The following is a 17,980-nucleotide window of genomic DNA, read 5'->3' as shown; positions in this document are numbered from 1 at the left end:
TAGCATGTCATTGAGGGTCTACAATGAGAGTTTGAGAGTGGATGACGAACAAAGACATTCTTGAAGAAGATCTTGCTTCTCTCGTGGCATAGTTGATGTTTCACATATTATAAATATAGTAGTTAGTTATTAAATTTAAAAAATTAATTTTAGTTATTAAAGCAATGAAAAGTTAGGTTCACCTAGAGAACCCTTTGCCACCATCGAAATGTAGTACATTGAAGATTCAATATTAGAATGTAGCATATTAAATTTGAATATAAGGTTTCTAAAGTTGTATATAATATCAGGCCCCAATGGACTCTTGAAATATGGAATCGTCAATCAAACACGTTTATAAAGATTTCGATGTCTTTGTTGTATTTAATAAACTCTTGTTGTGCTACCTCCATAATCTCAAGCCGGACTTGCATTTTGATGTCGTCATGATCCCCTAGGTCATCTTCAAGCCTTTGATAGATTAGGATGATCTCATCTTCATCATCATCATTGTCCTCTAGTTGATCATTTAGTGTGACAATGTCTAAAGTGTTGATGATGGATTGATTTGTTTCATCATCAAGAAAAGGGTTTGATGTTTGTTACCAGTGGAACAAGTGTGAAACGAACCAAAGGGAGCCGAGCATTAACAACCGATATATAAGGGAAGACAAATATCAAGGAAGGAGTGGGTGGAAAACGCCGAGCAGAAGGAGGCTATATATACCGGGAAGTAACGAACACAGAAGGGTGAGCGGAGAGAGATGTAAGGGACTACAATTAGGGATAGGCTAATAGAGAGTGAGTGTTTACCGATTATACTCGGTGCTTGTATCTATGCCTACTATATGCTACATTCAATCGAATATACATATGTCTGTCTCATCTCTATACGCATATGTCTAGATAACGTTGTCGTGGAATTCCGCATGGATGTGTTGGAACGGGGCGGGACCACCGGGGTCTCGGACCAAGGAGCAGGTAAGGGGGGAAGTGCTAACCGGATCGGTCTCCAGAAATCTCTCGCTAGAGCATTGTTCCGGAGTCGATATGGAAAAGGGGATTATCTGGATCGGTTACCGGGTAACTTCGCCGGAGCGCGGACCGGACAGGTACACAATTCGGTTTAGACAAATCTCTGAATGCTCGACGGTGAGCACATGGGCTCGACATGCGTTATCGGTTCCGGAGCTGCACCAGACAGCTAACACTGAGCACACGCCGAACACACACACTCAGTGGGAATAGAACAGAGGTGGGATCACAAGCTCTAGTCACAACAACCACACACCAAACAGAGACTAGCAAATACTAATAACTAACAGAGGAAAATAGAAGATTACAACTGGACACGGTCAGCAATGGAGCTTCGAGCTCGCTACACACACACAAACAAACAAACACTAGCGACACTCCGATCGGGCGCACACAGGCTACCAGCGCGAAGCGGAGGCCTCGTAGGACGACGATAGAAACCGAAAACGGAGATATGCAAAGCTCGGTCCGGTAGCACCTCCTCCAAAACGTGGATCCCCAAAACAGTTCAAAACCTCCCCTTTTATAGCACAAGGGGAGGCCGTTACATTGCACTTAAAGACAATCGATTTCTATTAGAGATCTCTCTCGATTTTCTCCCATCAGTCCCCTTTATTCCTCTCCATCCATGTGGTCTTAAAGTTCCTATCCAATCCCTTCTACCTGGCATCCCTCAACATTCAACTAATACTATGTTATTTACACATGTTTGTACATAAAGACCATTTTTTCATGCTTCCTTGCACACCCTCGTTTCCGCACTCTCCGACCCCTTTTCTCCTAGTAGCCGGAATTCTGCAACGTATCAGTCCTATTCCCTGTAACGATCCAATTAACGTTTTGGTAGTACGCCGTGACCCTGAGTCTCCTTCGCACCACAATACCTTGACCCGATTACTCAGGAGGGGTAATCGAAGGTGTTCTCCAGGATGGAGTAACACAATTTGGCGCGCCCGGTTTACGTAGTGAGTTCACAGCGAACACGCATAGGAGAAACCACATGGCAAGCTAACCATGTGTCACAGCGCTTGGCCGCGACCGATGCAGACATATCGAAGATCACGGAGTTCAGCTTGTCCCTCGATGGGCAAGCAACGAACTGTTACTCCTAGCTTGACTTCGGGGAGTTTTCCTCTTTTAAAGACCCCTCTGGGACAGGTTTATCCGCCTCTTCCACTAGCAGATACCTAAACGAGAACTGTTGAGCCAGTTCTACGCCATCTCACAAGAGCCCCAAGAGACGGTCCCTCAATTTACGATTCAATTTCAGAACTTACACCGTCAGCTGGCTTGGGAAATTCCAGCCGACGACCTGAAGGAGACCTTCCTTACGGCTCTCTGTGAACCCCTCCGAACCACCTTGGTGCTCCTTGACTTTTCTGAACAGATGCTTGAGCAAGTCATCGATAGTGTTCTCACCATGGATAGTGCCCAAAATAGCAACCCTTTCTCCATGAGCTCCCTCCGAGGTGCTTTACCGAAAACCGAAGAAGCCCAATTTAGGCAGGTTGTACAATGCACCACTTGCTTGAACCCAGGACACTCGGCAGTGGAATGCACCCTACTTTGCAGATCTCTCTTACAGCACAGCACCCCAAAAGGACTGACCTGAACATGGTATCAGAATATTAGAGGTTTGTACTTGTTTGACAACAAGAGTTTCAAGTACATTCACGCCGCAGTATCAAAATGACTAAGAGGTGCTTGGTCCAGCGGCACATATGATTGTGAAAGTGAACTACCTGGCAGGTAAAGGTCATAACCACCATTTACCAATGTGATAATTCTTTGGCTCAAGCATGAACATTCATGCGAAAATGAAAAAATACTTGAACATTAGAATGGGCAGTTTGATGCTTCATCATCAAGCAATCTCAATATCACCCACAAAGAGTTCAGTGAAACATCAAAGCCTAAAAATGCACAAATTGAAGAGGCAAAACCTTTTCAAATATTCATTATGTTGCAGCCGAACATAAGGTCCAAATAACGGAACAAAAAAACTCCTAATGTTTCAATATTTTCACATGTCCCCATGTTTAAACACCTTGTGAAGAGTTATATGTAGTACATATTTGAGGAATTGATTATAAGGTCATCCAGTTTGTGTCAGTAAGACGTGCTATTTTAGCAGTTATATATGCCATTGATGTCCATCACAACATGTATGTGGCCCCATTCTCTTTTTCGTGGTTGATTAGGGGCATTTGGGATCTTGGAAGTTTTTTTACATGAAAAACTGAAAAAAGGGGAACTACTTAACATTCTTCCAAATTTCTTTGGCTTTTCTCATTGCCTCAACACCATGAGCATCCTTGTGCATGCCAGCATCTTGATAAATGTTAAACATACAAAGATAAACTGAAATGTCATCTTCATCCAACCTCAGTGCCTCTTCAAAAGAATATCTTCCAAGCTCCACATTCCCCCATTTTCTACATGCTCCCAAAACAATATGCCATGCAATAATACCTGGCTGAAAAGGCATTTTCTCAATCATTCCTATAGCATCAACTACATGGCCGGCTCGGCCTAGCATGTCAATCATGCAAATATAATGCTCAAGCTTTAGAGCAAGACCATGGTTCTTCACAATGGCATCAAAATATGTCATTCCTTTATCTACAAGACCAGAATGACTACATGCATTTAGAAGACTACCCAATGTGACCAAATCTGGTTTCATACCTTCTCCTATCATTTTGTCAAAAATCAAGAAAACATTTTCACACTTTCCAATCTGGGCATATCCAGCCATCAATGCTGTCCATGAGATAATATTTTTGTCCAAAAGTTGGTCAAAAACCTTTTGTGCTTCCTCAATCAGGCTACATTTTGCATACATAAAGACCAAAGTGTTACCAACAAGAGGTTCTATATCAAGACCTTTTAGAATAACTTCATTATGTATTTGTTGGCCTTTTGTCACCATACCTGAGAAACCACATGCTTTTAATACACAAACAATAGTTATAGAATCTGGAAATGCACCTTCTTCTTGCATTTGATCAAAACATTCAATGGCCTCTTCATTATGTTCGCTTTCAGCATATGCTGCTATGATTGCATTCCATGATCCTTTACTATGAAACCGGAACTTATCAAACACTTTTTGTGCTTCTTCTAGTAATCCACACTTTCCATACATATCAACCAAGGTGCTACCAAAGGGATCATCCATCTCAGGTAGGGATAGTTTAATAATCCATGAATGCATCTCTCTGCCTTTGTCAATAGCACCTTTGCTACGACAAGCTTGGAGACCACATGTAAAGGTGATAGAATCGGGGAATATACCATCAAGCTCCATCATCTCAAAACAATTTAGTGTTTCATCAAAACATCCATGTTCTATAAGCCCTGTCATCATTGCATTCCATGAGACCACATCTCTAGTTAGGAGCCTCTGGAACACATCTTCTGCTTCAACAATCAAACCAAATTTGGCATACATATCAACTACAGTATTTCCGACAAGAGTCTCTTTTTCGAGTCCTAATTTAACAATTTCACAATGTGCCCCTTGCCCCTTGTCAGGGGTCTCTAAAAACTTCATGCTGCAGACGAAGGTGGCTGAACTTGGGGATACACCCTCTGTTTGCATCTGGTTCAGCATATACTGAACCTCTTCAACATAACCATACTCAGCATATCCACAAATTAATGCAGTCCACGATACTGCATTTCTTGCTGGTAGTTTATCAAACACATCCTTTGCCTCAGTAATACAATCACATTTGGAGAACATGTCTATCAATGTATTGCCAACAACAATATCTCTCTCTAAACTCTTTTTCATAACATTATCATACATTTCTCTACCTTTTTCTATAGCTCCAAGGCTTGCACAAGCCTTCAAACCACAAACAAGGGTAACAAGATCTGGAGATATGCCTTCGTGATGCATGTGTTCAGAGAAATTAAGCACTTCCTCATTATGACCATGTTCTACATACCCTGAAATCAATGCATTCCATGACACTAAATTTCGGCTCAGAAGTTTATCAAACACCACCTTTGCATTCACAAGGGATCCACGTTTTGCATACATATCAACCAAAGCACTGCCAACATAGAAGTTCTCCAAAAGACCTTTTTTACTTATCTCAGAATGCAATTCTTGGCCCTTAATGATGGATCCAATGCTTCCACATGCTTTCAAGGTGCAGACATAAGTCACATCTGTGGGAGAAATACCATTATCTTGCATATGTTTGAAACACTTCAGAGCTTCATCACCTCTTCCATGTTCAGCATATCCAGACAAAAGAGAAGTCCAAGAGACCACATCTCGAAACATAAGCTTATCGAACACGGCTTGTGTTTCTATAATCATACCATATTTAGCATAAGTGTCAACCAAAGCACTATTAAGCACATGGTTTCGCTCCAACCCTTTTCTTGCAATTATACCATGTAATTCTTGTACCTTAAATGCACAACATCCAGCATTGCTACAAGCTTTCAAACCACAAACAAGGGTAGCTGAGTCTGTTGTGATACCTTCAAACTCCATAGATTCAAGATACCGAAGAGCTTCTTGAGCAAGTTCATGGACTTCCGCGTACCCACCTATCAAGGCGGTCCATGAAACTATATCTCTATCTGGAAGCTGATCGAATACTTCTTGTGCTTTGGGAAGGCGACCACATTTGGCATACATATGGATCAAACTACTCCCTATAAATATATTCCTTTCAAGAAGACCATTTTCAAGTAGCAAATAATGTATGGACTCACCCGTATGAAGATCAGATGTGGAAATGCAGGCTTTTAACAAAGGAACAAATGAAAACTCGCTGATAAAAAGCAAAAAAGTTTCATCTTTTTTTTCCATCATTTGATATAATGTTAGAGCTTGGCGAGGGTCACCATATGAAATGTACCCTGTGATGAGAGCATTATAGGAGGATTCTTCGCGGATTAGGAGCTTTTCGAACACATGGCGAGCATAATATGCGTCTCCAAGATCTACGAACATCGACACAAGATAGTTTCCAATGAATCGATGAGTGTCCAGACCACATTCGGCAATCTGGATGTGAAGAGACAGAGCAGAACAGAGGTCTTTTTCTCTTCTGCATTTGTGAAGGGTGATAACTAGGTCGTGGACATTGGGAAGTTTCAGCAGAGAAGGAGACATGTTAGAACGGAGTTCAAGGAAGCCATGGAAGGCCTCCCAGTGCGCGTGCGTTGGTTACATCAACAGGTAGCAGCTACATTATATTATTGCATGCAATGCAATTCTGAATTCACCACACCAAATGTATTATCTATCATTCATGCATCTCTCTCTATACATACATTATACATACATATTGATACTGTATACATATGTACATACATACATTATTACATATATGAATCTATGATATATGTGTGTGCGTGTGTATGTATGTCACATGTGTGCTCGTGTCTATTTTATACCAAATCATAAATAGGGCTGGTGACGGAATCGCGGCCATAGACGGTGCATAGACAGTGCAGGTTCCTCGGAGGAAGGCGTGTTCGATCTGCACCGTCCGATTTGGATAAGAAAGAACGCGCGGAAAAAAAAAAGTTGTCATAGGTCGCCCAACTCTGAGTCCTTGGTCGCCCACCGTTGTAGGTTGCCCAACCAATAAGCAAAATAAACCCTCTTCTATTTAAGAGAGGAAAAGAGATTTAAACCTTGCACCTATTAACCAAAGGAAATAACTCTAATCACTAAACCATTACATCATAATATTATTTTTATTAAGTACTTCATTTATTGTTCTAAAATAGTTGGGCGTCAATTTTGATATCATTTAGGTTTTCTGCTTCTTCAACTTGTTTCTTTTTTAGGGTTTCAGGCATTTAGTTTAGGGATTTTAGCAACTAGCATTTGATTCTTGATGTATATTAATGTATTCCTCCCATCAACGAGGTAGAGATTAATATATGATTGATTCAATATGTGAAGCTTATCAATCAATATATGTGCTACATATCAATCACACTAAATATTAGCAATACAACATTTCTTTCTAGTGCACCTTTTCCGTAGATTATATAGTCTGCAACAAAAATACAAATGCAAAACCAACTTGCTATAATAATGAAATATGTTTCAAATCAAACCACCATTACACATAAGGTTCAAACGATGTTTCCAAATAACAAATTCATAGACTAAAGGAAAGTAATGGAAATAGTTCTACATTAGGGTTTACAGTTTAGGAAAGTAATGGAAACGGTTCTACCTTATTTCACTTAGTGAAATATGTTATTAAACCCCAATATGCTTTCTTCTTTTCATATTTCATCCATCTAGTCAATATTGTACCTCTTGTTACATGCAAATGAATACAAATTCAACTATGACATACTTGAAACATAAAACATAAAAACATAAATCAACATATGACATACTTGAAACATAAAACATAAAACTTAAAACATAAATCAACATATGACATACTTGGAACATAAAACGTAAAACATAAATCAACAAATGACATACTTGAAACATAAAACATAAAAAAACATATACATCCTTTTAATAGAAATCCACTTTAAACATCGTAAACCAAAATGCGCCGGTCCACAAAATCACTAAAGCTATGTTTATGGCTCATCCGGAGATGATGGCAAGATGTGGCCACAATTCTTGCAACAATCAACATTCGAGTTCGTTGATCTAAATGTCAAGGCATCACAATGCAAGCATCGAATCTTCTTTGTTGCATATATTCGCAACCGCCTCCTAGCTCGACTTGCACCTCTTTGTATTTTTCCGGTGTGCGCCTTGGAAGTGTTTGGGGAGCTGCCAATAAGATCTTGTGAAATATTGACTGATGCTTGTCTCTTCACACCAATTGCTTGCTTCCGCGTTATGGATCCACCGTCTTCTTCATTGGTTGGTTCGGGTGCACCAACATGGTACCCCAACGCCAATCTCATTTCTTTTGCAAGATGCCATACATGCCAAAACTTGAGCACGGTCGAGGGATCGTAACCCTTGCCGAAGACATTGAATAGTTTCCTTCGTCATTTGTAATTCTAACTCCCATTCCTCCATATCTGATGCACTTGGATTTGTCTCCTTGACTGGTTTTACCTCTGTCTCCACTTCGTTTTCTGTGAAATGGTCATTGCACATATGCGCCGCGTGATTTATAAAAGGCAATGACCCACATAGATGTGGCATGTGCCTCTCAATAATCATCTGGATGCCGAGTATATGCTTACATTTACTCGTAGGGTCTTGGCAATCACAATATGAGCACTGGAGTGATACATTATACCATACAGTAGGTTTAGTCAAGCTCAATATTTTAAACCAATATTGGGGCTCGTCCACAATATGCACCGACACATCATTAGTTTCATACCTCTCTAGTATCCTCTCCGCCTCCTTAAGTCTTGTTGTTTGATCCCTACAATTTGCACGGGGTGCAAATCTACCACTCTCGCATATTTCTTGTCGTTGCTTGTACCATTCAATATGGGCGCCTCTGATGCAAGTGCCAATTTGACTATCCCCGATTAAAACATGCACAAGATTGTTAATTGATCGGTTTATTCTCCCTCTCAAGGCAGTATATTTGATAAACTACCAATGTCTCTCCACAATATTGGTAGTGTCAACATGTTTGTAGTTGAACATTCTACCAAACTTGGGCTATAGTTTCCTCCACACACATGTCAAGCCACACCATCCTCCTTCTATATATTGCCAAACACCTGGCTTGTTTGCATATTCTACCTTTAACTCCTCACATTGGGCACTGAATGTGGATTCCGTAATGCATTGGATGAGTTGGCACATCCGATTATAAAGATGGTTTCTCTTTGTTGCACTTACCTTCGACAACAAGTTGTCCACCCATGATTTTTTGGCATGGAACTGACACAACAAAAGGTGACAATGTGATTGCGACCTTTGCCCATTTGCAACAATCCAAGATAATTGGTCTGCTGCAACCACATTAATTATGGTATTATTTGATGTTCAACTTTTATCGATGACTATCGCATTTGGCCTCACATTGGGCATCCGCGCAAATATGACTCTCAAGCAAGTTTCTAAAGCTACTTGCTCATGGTTTGACCCCTTATCAGAACTACATATCATGTACCATAATGGGATATTGATTCCCATGGCGTTTGGGGCCACAACTGCATATAATGGAAACCCAAATTGGTTTGTTTTAAATGTGGAGTCAATTGCCCAAGAGTTGTTTACTAACAATCACTCACACATCTCTAACATCCATTCATCTTCAAGCACCAAGATGAATGGTTGCCTTGTGGGAGATCCATGATCACCAGGCAAATAAGGTTGTACATGAGCCATCTTCCCAAGATCTCGGAGTGCATAGGCATCTTGCATCATTAAAGACCAATCAACCTTGGTCATGGCACTCCCAAATTTTAATTTGTTGGCCATGTTATGGACCTCCTTTCGTATCATAAAGAACCTATAACTCACAAGGTCTAATGGACTAGCCTTGGACTTATGATATGCTTCCTTACGCATGCTCATCCATGCCACATGTCGTGCACATCCAACATCAAAAAGATCATCTTTGCAACAACTTAAAACATTTGGGTGTGCCGGCAAATAGTACGCATCCGGTCTACTTCTCGGTACATGACCCGTATGAGTTCCATATATTGAAATGGTCATGGTCCCATGGTCAACCCCTTCATTCCTTCGAGCGTCCACATGAAAAGTACACCCACATGGGATGAAAGCTTTCTATGTCAAGTGCACAGATATTGCCGTATGGGCTTACCGGCTCAGTGACAAGCATACTTAGTCACACGTTGTGGAGAAAACCGGCTACAAGAAGAAACGAAGACCTAAGGCGTGTGAACCGCAGCGTGCGCAGATGCACACAAAGTATAAACTATGCTTGTAAATAACCTAGGACTAGGCTAGGTCGGCGTGATGTAGGAGACTCTAATAGGACAAATTAAATACATGAATAAATCTAGGCGAATCTCTGTCGGAAATGGCAGTGATTAACTACTTGAGGTAACACGCTCTCCTTGGTCTATAAAAGGAGGGAGAGAGGACTGAGTGGGGGATTGCGCGTTGAGGGGGGGGGGGGGGGGGAAAGTGATGTTGGACTAGGAACCGAGCACCCGCTCTCTGCCTTCTGCTTCGTTTTGTTAGCACATATGCCTTTGCTCGCGTAGGAAGCCCGTGTGCTCCCGTCAAAGGCCCACTGTTGTATCTTGGTGTGTGCATTGTTCGCTGAGCCGGTTGTAATTACTCTATTTCCCTAATCAATCGTTGGTACCCATCTTGTTGATAATCGTGTGTCGTTTCTCTTCTTTCCCTTCTTGTGCTCCTTGGTCCAAGGCCTCTGTGGTCCCGCCTTTGTTTCACATGCACACACGTAAATTCGCGACAACATGCACCCCTTGCGACCCTTGTACGGAAGCGTGTGTGATACCACACTTGAACGTCTGTGAGCATATCATCTACCTTATGGGCCTCTATATCGATCACTTCTATGGGTCTAGACTTTTAATATTTCACGACACTTGTCCGCTACATGTCAGATGGAGTTAACCTTGACACAACTTGACAACCACATCCTTCAACCAATGCTTTGACATACGCACTAGGGATCCCATGGTCATGAAGGTCATTGGACCAAAGTCTCTTTAACTCTTTTAGAGTACCCGTCAATGGGCGATGTGATGCGCCACAATGTGATGCCAATACTACCTCCCTCCAATTCTCTACGTAGGTAACCTAAAGATGAGGTGATGCCTTAAGGCATATCACATTCTAATTTCTAAGCAAAAGATGACTCTTCATGCACCTCCATGCATGTAGATTGAGAGGTGCACCCCTTGCGATTGTGCTTAATTTTTCAAACGTTACCTTAACTTCACCCGATAAATCTTTAAGCATTAAATCGTACATACCTCTTGTGAACGCAAAATACCTGGCCGAATAGTACATGAAGGGATCGACCTCGTCCTCCCCCCATTCGGATAAACACGACTCACGATCTTTGTCCGATGTAGGCCACGCTAACACTTCGTTGGATGCAGACGAGTCCAACTCTTCGTCGATAGTTGCGGAGTATGGTGACACATAACCATCCTCCAAATCATACAAGGACGTGATCAAATCCACCTCATTTGGATTCATCTCGATCACTTCTGCCTCTATTAGTGATTAATTAGATAACAAAATGTGATTAATTAAAAATTTAAGATAGAATTAGCTAGAGTATGATTAAGACGTGCCTCTATGACAATATGAATATGTTAGGATTTCAGTCCCTCCAGATGGGATGATGAAGGCCCGGTGAGAACCGGATGTTGCAGGCCCGGTGAGAACCTCTCACCGGATGAAGGTGTCGAAAAACAGTGCTCTCGGCCACAACCGAGGAATAGGATCAACTCACAGAAAACGGAAAAGTACAAAGTTCACGAGGACAATAGAGAGAAAGGTACACTGGATGTTTTACGTGGAAAACCCTAAATGGGAAAAAACCACGGGAGTCCTCAGACTCCAACTATCACTATGAACAGAGATTTACAATGGTGAAGCTACAAGGCAACAACCTTGAGCTCACTGTCTTCGCCACAGGTGGCGGTAATACACAGAGGCAACGACCTCTTCGTCTCTCTCTCTCTCTCACTCTCTCGGCTGCTCTCTCTTCGCATAAAAACGAGCAACAACATTTAAACTGTTTGCCCTAAGTCATATTTATACACATATGACTTTCGGGCTATTTACAAATATAGCCTCAAGGGCTCTTGGCAAACATATTCACAAATATGTCCCTGCATCCGGATCTCTCTCCAGGTACATTCGTCATCCGGCTCCGTAACCGGGGTCTTCAGCATCCGGCTCCGTAGCCGGGGTATTCGTCATCCGGCTCCGTAGCCGGGGTCTTCATCATCCGGCTCCGTAACCGCAACCGGGCTTGCCGTCATTCATCTCCGGACATCCCATCCGGAGGGACCGAAATCCCAACAAACTCCCCCTTCACTTCGGCATGGGATGTCTCTCCAATCCGATCCTCTTCCGGCATGCTTCCAGCTTGTCGGGTGTGAGCACTTTGGTCAGCATATCTGAGCCGTTCTCGTCCGTGTGGATCTTCGTCAGCACGAACTCCTGGTCTTCTATCCTTTCCCGGATCCAGTGATATCTTCGCTGGATGTGTTTCGTCCGGGAGTGATAGGCCGCGTTCTTCGCAAGGTGGATGGCACTCTGACTGTCGCAGTAGAGTCGGTACTCCTCCTGCCGTATACCGAGCTCTCTAATGAAGTCCTTCATCCATATCATTTCCTTGTCGGCTTCAACAGCCGCCATGTACTCCGCCTCCGTGGTTGACAACGCAACCGTCTTCTGCAGCCTCGACTGCCACGAAACAGCTCCCCCTGCATACGTCATCACATACCCTGATGTGGACCGGCTGGTATCTGCATCAGCCGACATATCCGAATCGGTAAAGCCGTCGAGTTCGGGCTTACCGGAGCCGAATCGGAGGCACACGTTTGCCGTGCCCTTCAGGTATCGGAGTATCCACTTGACCGCGTTCCAGTGCTCCTTGCCGGGATTGCTCATGTACCGGCTCACCACTCTGACTGCGTATCCTATGTCCGGTCTTGTACACACCATTGCGTACATCAAGCTTCCGACGGCAGAGGCATATGGTACTTTCATCATGTCCTCTTTCTCAGCCTTTGTCTTGGGGCTTTGCTTGCTGGACAACTTGCAGTTTGCCGGGAGAGTTGATCCGACCGGTCTTGCTTCTGATATGTTGAACCGGTGAAGCACCTTTGTTACGTACTTCTCCTGTGACAGCCACAACTGCTTCTTCTTCCGGTCTCGAATGATGTGCATCCCTAGTATTTGCCTCGCCGGACCCAGGTCCTTCATTGAGAAGGTTCGGTGAAGTGCTTTCTTCAGCATCCGTATCTTGCCCTGGTCCCGTCCGACGATCAACATGTCGTCCACGTACAGGAGGAGTATCAGAGAGTCTCCTTCTTCGAACTTCTTCACAAACACGCAGTGATCGGACTGCGTTTTGTGGTACCCTTCGTCGGTCATGAAGGAGTCGAACTTCCGGTACCATTGCCGGGGAGCCTGCTTCAGTCCGTAAAGGCTCTTCTTCAACCGGCATACCAGGTGCTCCTTCCCTTTCTTCTCGAATCCTTCCGGTTGCTGCATGTAAATCTCTTCTTCGAGGTCACCGTGAAGGAATGCCGTCTTCACGTCCATCTGTTCTACCTCGAGGTCCATGCTTGCCGTTATGCTCAGCACCGTCCGGATGGAGGTCATCTTCACTACCGGGGCAAATATCTCGTCGAAGTCGACGCCCTTCTTCTGCTGGAACCCCTTCACCACGATCCTGGCTTTGTATCTCGGGGGGTTTCCGGCATCTCCCGGTTTCAGCTTGAACACCCACTTGTTTCGAAGTGCCCGCTTTCCTTTCGGCAACTCCACAAGTTCATATGTGTGGTTCTCATGCAGGGAATCCATCTCCTCCTGCATGGCACTTAACCACCTGCGGCTATGGGTGTCAAGCTTTGCTTCTTCAAAACTCTCCGGCTCCCCCTCGTCGGTTAGCAGCACGTGCTCTGGTTCCGGAAATCTCCGGGGGGCCCTTCTCTCTCTTAGAGGGTATCTCCGTTCCGGAGCTTCGGTAACCGGCTGCTCCGTTTCCTCTTCATCCGAATCCATTTCGGGATCGGGGCCGGTTCCGGTATCAGTTTCATCTTCCTCGGCCGGTTCTGTTTCTTCACCGTCTTCGGCCGGATCCTCGAGTGCTAACCGGTCCCTTGCCGGTCGGGACTGCTCCTCGTAGAGTTTATCCTCACCGGTCGACTTGGAGCTCTTCATCTTCTTCTCCGACTCCCAGTCGGCGAGTGTCTTGTCCTCCATGAAGATGATATCTCGACTCCTGAATATCTTCTTGTCGACCGGGTCCCATACTCGGTAGCCGAACTCGTCGTCGCCGTAACCGAGGAATATGCATGGCCGGGTCTTTGGATCTAACTTTCCTCTCCGGTCCTTTGCCACATGCACGTATGCGAGACACCCGAACACCTTCAGATGCCGGTAGGACACTTCCTTACCGGTCCACGCTTTCTGCGGCGTGTCTCCGTCCAAAGGTACTGAGGGTGATCTATTTATCACATACGTCGCCGTCGACATTGCCTCAGCCCAAAATCCCTTGGGTAATTTCGCATGCGCCAGCATACTCCGGACCCTCTCCATTATGGTCCGGTTCATCCTCTCGGCCAGCCCGTTCAGTTCCGGCGTCTTCGGCACAGTAAACTCGAGCCGGATTCCCTTCGAGCGACAGTACTCCTGGAACTGCCCCCGGTATTCCCCTCCGTTATCCGCTCGTATCGCTTTCAGCTTCTTGCCGGATTCCCTTTCCACTCTCGCGTGGAGTTCCTTGAAGACGCACAACACTTGGTCCTTTGTCTTCAACGGTGCCGTCCACAGCTTCCGGCTGTGGTCATCAATGAATGTCACGAAGTACTGGGCTCCGCCATGTGACTTCGTTTCTACCTGACACACGTCAGTGTGCACCAACTCCAATGGTGCGCTACGTCTCGTCGGTGGCCTTGAGTGGAAGGAGGTCCGGTTTTGCTTACCGGCCAGACAGTCGGTGCACTTCTCCAGGTGCACATGCTTCACTGGAATAAGGTTGTCTTCTGCAAGCCTCTTCATCCCCTTCTCACTCATGTGGCACAATCTCTTGTGCCACAGCTCACCGGCAGTGTCGGCTGCCACGTTCAACTCCTCCGGACACAACCGGGAATTCATCAGGTACAGTGTGTTGACTTTCCGGGCCCGAGCCACTATCAGGCTCCCCTTGCTGAACTTCATTTCGCCGTTCCGGATGCTACCCGTGTAGCCTTCATCATCTAGCCTCCCGGCCGAGATCAGGTTCAATCGGACCTCCGGAACGTGTCGAACATCCTTCAGCAGCATCTTGCATCCGGTTGATGTCATCAGCCACACGTCTCCTATGCCGGCAATCCGGCATGTACCTTCATTTCCCATCCGGACACAGCCGTGCTCACCGGCTGTGTAGGATGAGAAGTATTTCTTCTCCGGGGTCAGGTGGAACGACGCTCCGGAATCGACCACCCAGGTCATCTCTTCACCAGCAAGGTTCAGCTTCGTCTCTTCGGTAATGAGCATTATCTCTTCTTCACTTGCCGCGAGTGCCGTCGTTCCTTTCCGGTCCTGCCCTCGCCAATCCGGACCTCTCCGGTCCGTGGCTCCCCGGTATGCACCGTTTCTCTCCGGTGACTTCTTCGAATCGGTGTCGTCGGCTCCGTTGCCCTTTCGGTAATGCCGACAATTCTTCCGGAAGTGCCCCGGCTTCCCACAGTGGAAGCATGTGGGTCTTCCTCTTGACTGCGACCGGGTCCCCGACTTCTCCCGTCTTTGCGGACTCCGGTTCCATTGTCTTCCCCGATCCGATTCGGTAAGCAGCATCTTCGGATCGGAAACCGGTTCTTTATCTCTCCGACGCGCTTCTTCGTTCAAAATGCTTGTCTTTACCGTTTGTAGAGACAAGTTATCTTCGGTGCAGGAGGTGTTGAGAGTCACCACCAAGTTCTCCCAGCTTCCCGGCAATGTACACATCAGAATGATGGCTTGCATTGCATCCTCCAACGGGAACTTGATCGCCGCAAGCTAGTTCACGAATCCCATGAACGTGCTCACGTGTTCCACCATATTCTCGCCGTCCCGGTACTTGAGGTTCACTATCTTCCTCATCAGGGAGGTCCGGTTCAACGCATTCTTCCTCTCGTAGAGGCAACGACCTCTTCGTCTCTCTCTCTCTCTCACTCTCTCGGCTGCTCTCTCTTCGCATAAAAACGAGCAACAACATTTAAACTGTTTGCCCTAAGTCATATTTATACACATATGACTTTCGGGCTATTTACAAATATAGCCTCAAGGGCTCTTGGCAAACATATTCACAAATATGTCCCCGCATCCGGATCTCTCTCCAGGTACATTCGTCATCCGGCTCCGTAACCGGGGTCTTCAGCATCCGGCTCCGTAGCCGGGGTATTCGTCATCCGGCTCCGTAGCCGGGGTCTTCATCATCCGGCTCCGTAACCGCAACCGGGCTTGCCGTCATTCATCTCCGGACATCCCATCCGGAGGGACCGAAATCCCAACAGAAGGGACATATATGTAAATATGTTCTAGAGAGCCCACATGGGCTATATTTGTAAATAGCCCGAAAGTCATGTTAGTATAATATGACCTAGGGCAAACTGTAACTGTGTTTGTTGTCATTATTTAGTATACAGTTATTGAGTGTAACTGTTATACAGAGCGTAACAGAGAGAGAGAGAGAGAGAGAGAGAGAGAGAGAGAGAGAGAGAGAGAGAGTGAAACAGAGTAAGTTTCTGTTGTAACCGCCGCCAGGTGAAGAGTGTGAGTATGAGGTCGTTGCCTCCGTGTTTACCTGTTGTATTCCTCTCGACATAGTGATAGTTTGGAGTCTGTGGGTTCTTGTGGTTTTTCTCGTTTAGGGTTTTCCACGTTAACATCCTGTGCATTCTCTTCTATTTGTGTACTTACTTCCATTTCTCATTTCTTCTGTGTTTGATTATCATTAAGTGATCTAAGTCTCGGTTGTGGTCGAAGATTATTCCGCATATTCTCTACAAACTAGTATCAGAGCAAAATGACACAGAAAATGGAAGATTCGTTGGGAGGCATGTTCAAGCTCACCGGCTCCAACTACTCAGTGTGGAAGTTGAAGATGAGGGACATGCTCGTGGTGAAAGATCTTTGGTTGCTGGTTCAGTTCGGGGACAAGAGATTGGACAAGATCGACGCCACGAATTGGGAGGTGATGCACATGAAGACAATAGCTTACATCCGGTGCTTCATCGACATGAGCATGTACAACAACTTCAATGAAGAGAGCAAGGCTCATGAACTCTGGGAGAAGATCAACATTATGTTTCAGAACAAAAATGTTGTTAATCAGGTTTCGGTATTTCAGAAGCTAATGAGGCCCCGGTACCAAGACGACTCCAGTATGGCGGAGCACATGAATGCCTTCCAAGGGCTGATTCACCAAGAAACATTGTTGGAAGTACCTCTAGCCAATGAGGTACTAGCACTGCTCCTACTCGTTCCCTCCCGGATAGCTGGGAGATGCTAGTTGTCACTTTGGGCAACGCCGGGCCGGAAGGAAAACAGTTATCCCTAGCAAGAGTCAAGTCGAGCTTGCTAGATGAGGAGGTGCGTCGGAAAGACAAAGATACGATCTCCGAATCCAAAGTGCTCCTTACCGAATCAGAACGTGGAAGACAAAGGAACCGTAGTCCCCAGAATCGGGAAAAGTCGGGGACACGGTCAAAGTCAAGGGGGAGGCCTACTTGCTTCTATTGCGGCAAGCTGGGACACTTCCAGAAGAATTGTCGGCACTTCTGAAAAGACATGGAAATCGACAATACCGATTCGAAGCGGCCACCGGACCGGAACGGTAAAGACCGGAGGGGACCGGACCGGAAGGGAACGATGGCAATCACGGCAAGTGAAGAAGAGTTGATGCTCATCACCGAGGAGAGTGAGTTGAACCTTGCCGGCGACGAGACAACGTGGGTTGTCGATTCCGGAGTGTCGTTTCACCTGACCCCGGACCGGAAATGCTTCTCATCCTACACAGTCGGTGAGCACGGCTATGTCTGGATGGGGAATGAAGGGACATGCCGAATTATCAGCATAGGAGATGTGTTGTTGACGACATCAACTGGATGCAAGTTGCTACTGAAGGATGTTTGACATGTTCCGGAGGTTCGACTGAACCTGATATCAGCCGGTCGGCTAGATGATGAAGGCTACACAGGTAGCATCCGGAACTGTGTCATGAAGTTCTGCAAAGGGAGCCTAATAGTGGCTCGAGACCGGAAAGTCAACACATTGTACCTAATGAATTCCCGATTATGCCGGGAAGAAGTGAGCGTTGCA

The 17,980-nt window shown here is 45.3% G+C and overlaps 2 protein-coding genes across 2 annotated transcripts in view; one reads left to right on the top strand and one right to left on the bottom strand.

Moving 5' to 3' along the window:
- The window catches only part of LOC147853196 (ubiquitin carboxyl-terminal hydrolase 3-like), a 7,080-nt gene extending 6,844 nt beyond the window's left edge, over positions 1–236 (top strand). The window contains exon 7 of the mRNA XM_087332843.1: positions 177–236. Coding sequence (XP_087188969.1) covers positions 177–236 — 60 coding nt within the window. The remainder of the gene's footprint in view (positions 1–176) is intronic.
- A 2,861-nt stretch (positions 237–3,097) lies between these two features.
- On the bottom strand, positions 3,098–6,198 carry LOC147853195 (pentatricopeptide repeat-containing protein At2g33680-like). The gene has a single exon (XM_087332761.1). It carries the CDS (start codon positions 6,155–6,157, stop codon positions 3,269–3,271), a length of 2,889 nt encoding a protein of 962 aa, XP_087188887.1. The 5' UTR covers positions 6,158–6,198; the 3' UTR covers positions 3,098–3,268.
- Positions 6,199–17,980: the final 11,782 nt, after the last annotated feature.

Source organism: Azolla caroliniana, unplaced genomic scaffold, assembly GCF_043228905.1.
Source record: "Azolla caroliniana isolate FFs.n. ecotype wild unplaced genomic scaffold, voAzoCaro1.0.p SCAF_17, whole genome shotgun sequence".
Classification (NCBI taxonomy): domain Eukaryota; kingdom Viridiplantae; phylum Streptophyta; class Polypodiopsida; order Salviniales; family Salviniaceae; genus Azolla; species Azolla caroliniana.
This window is presented reverse-complemented; position numbering and strand designations above follow the sequence as displayed.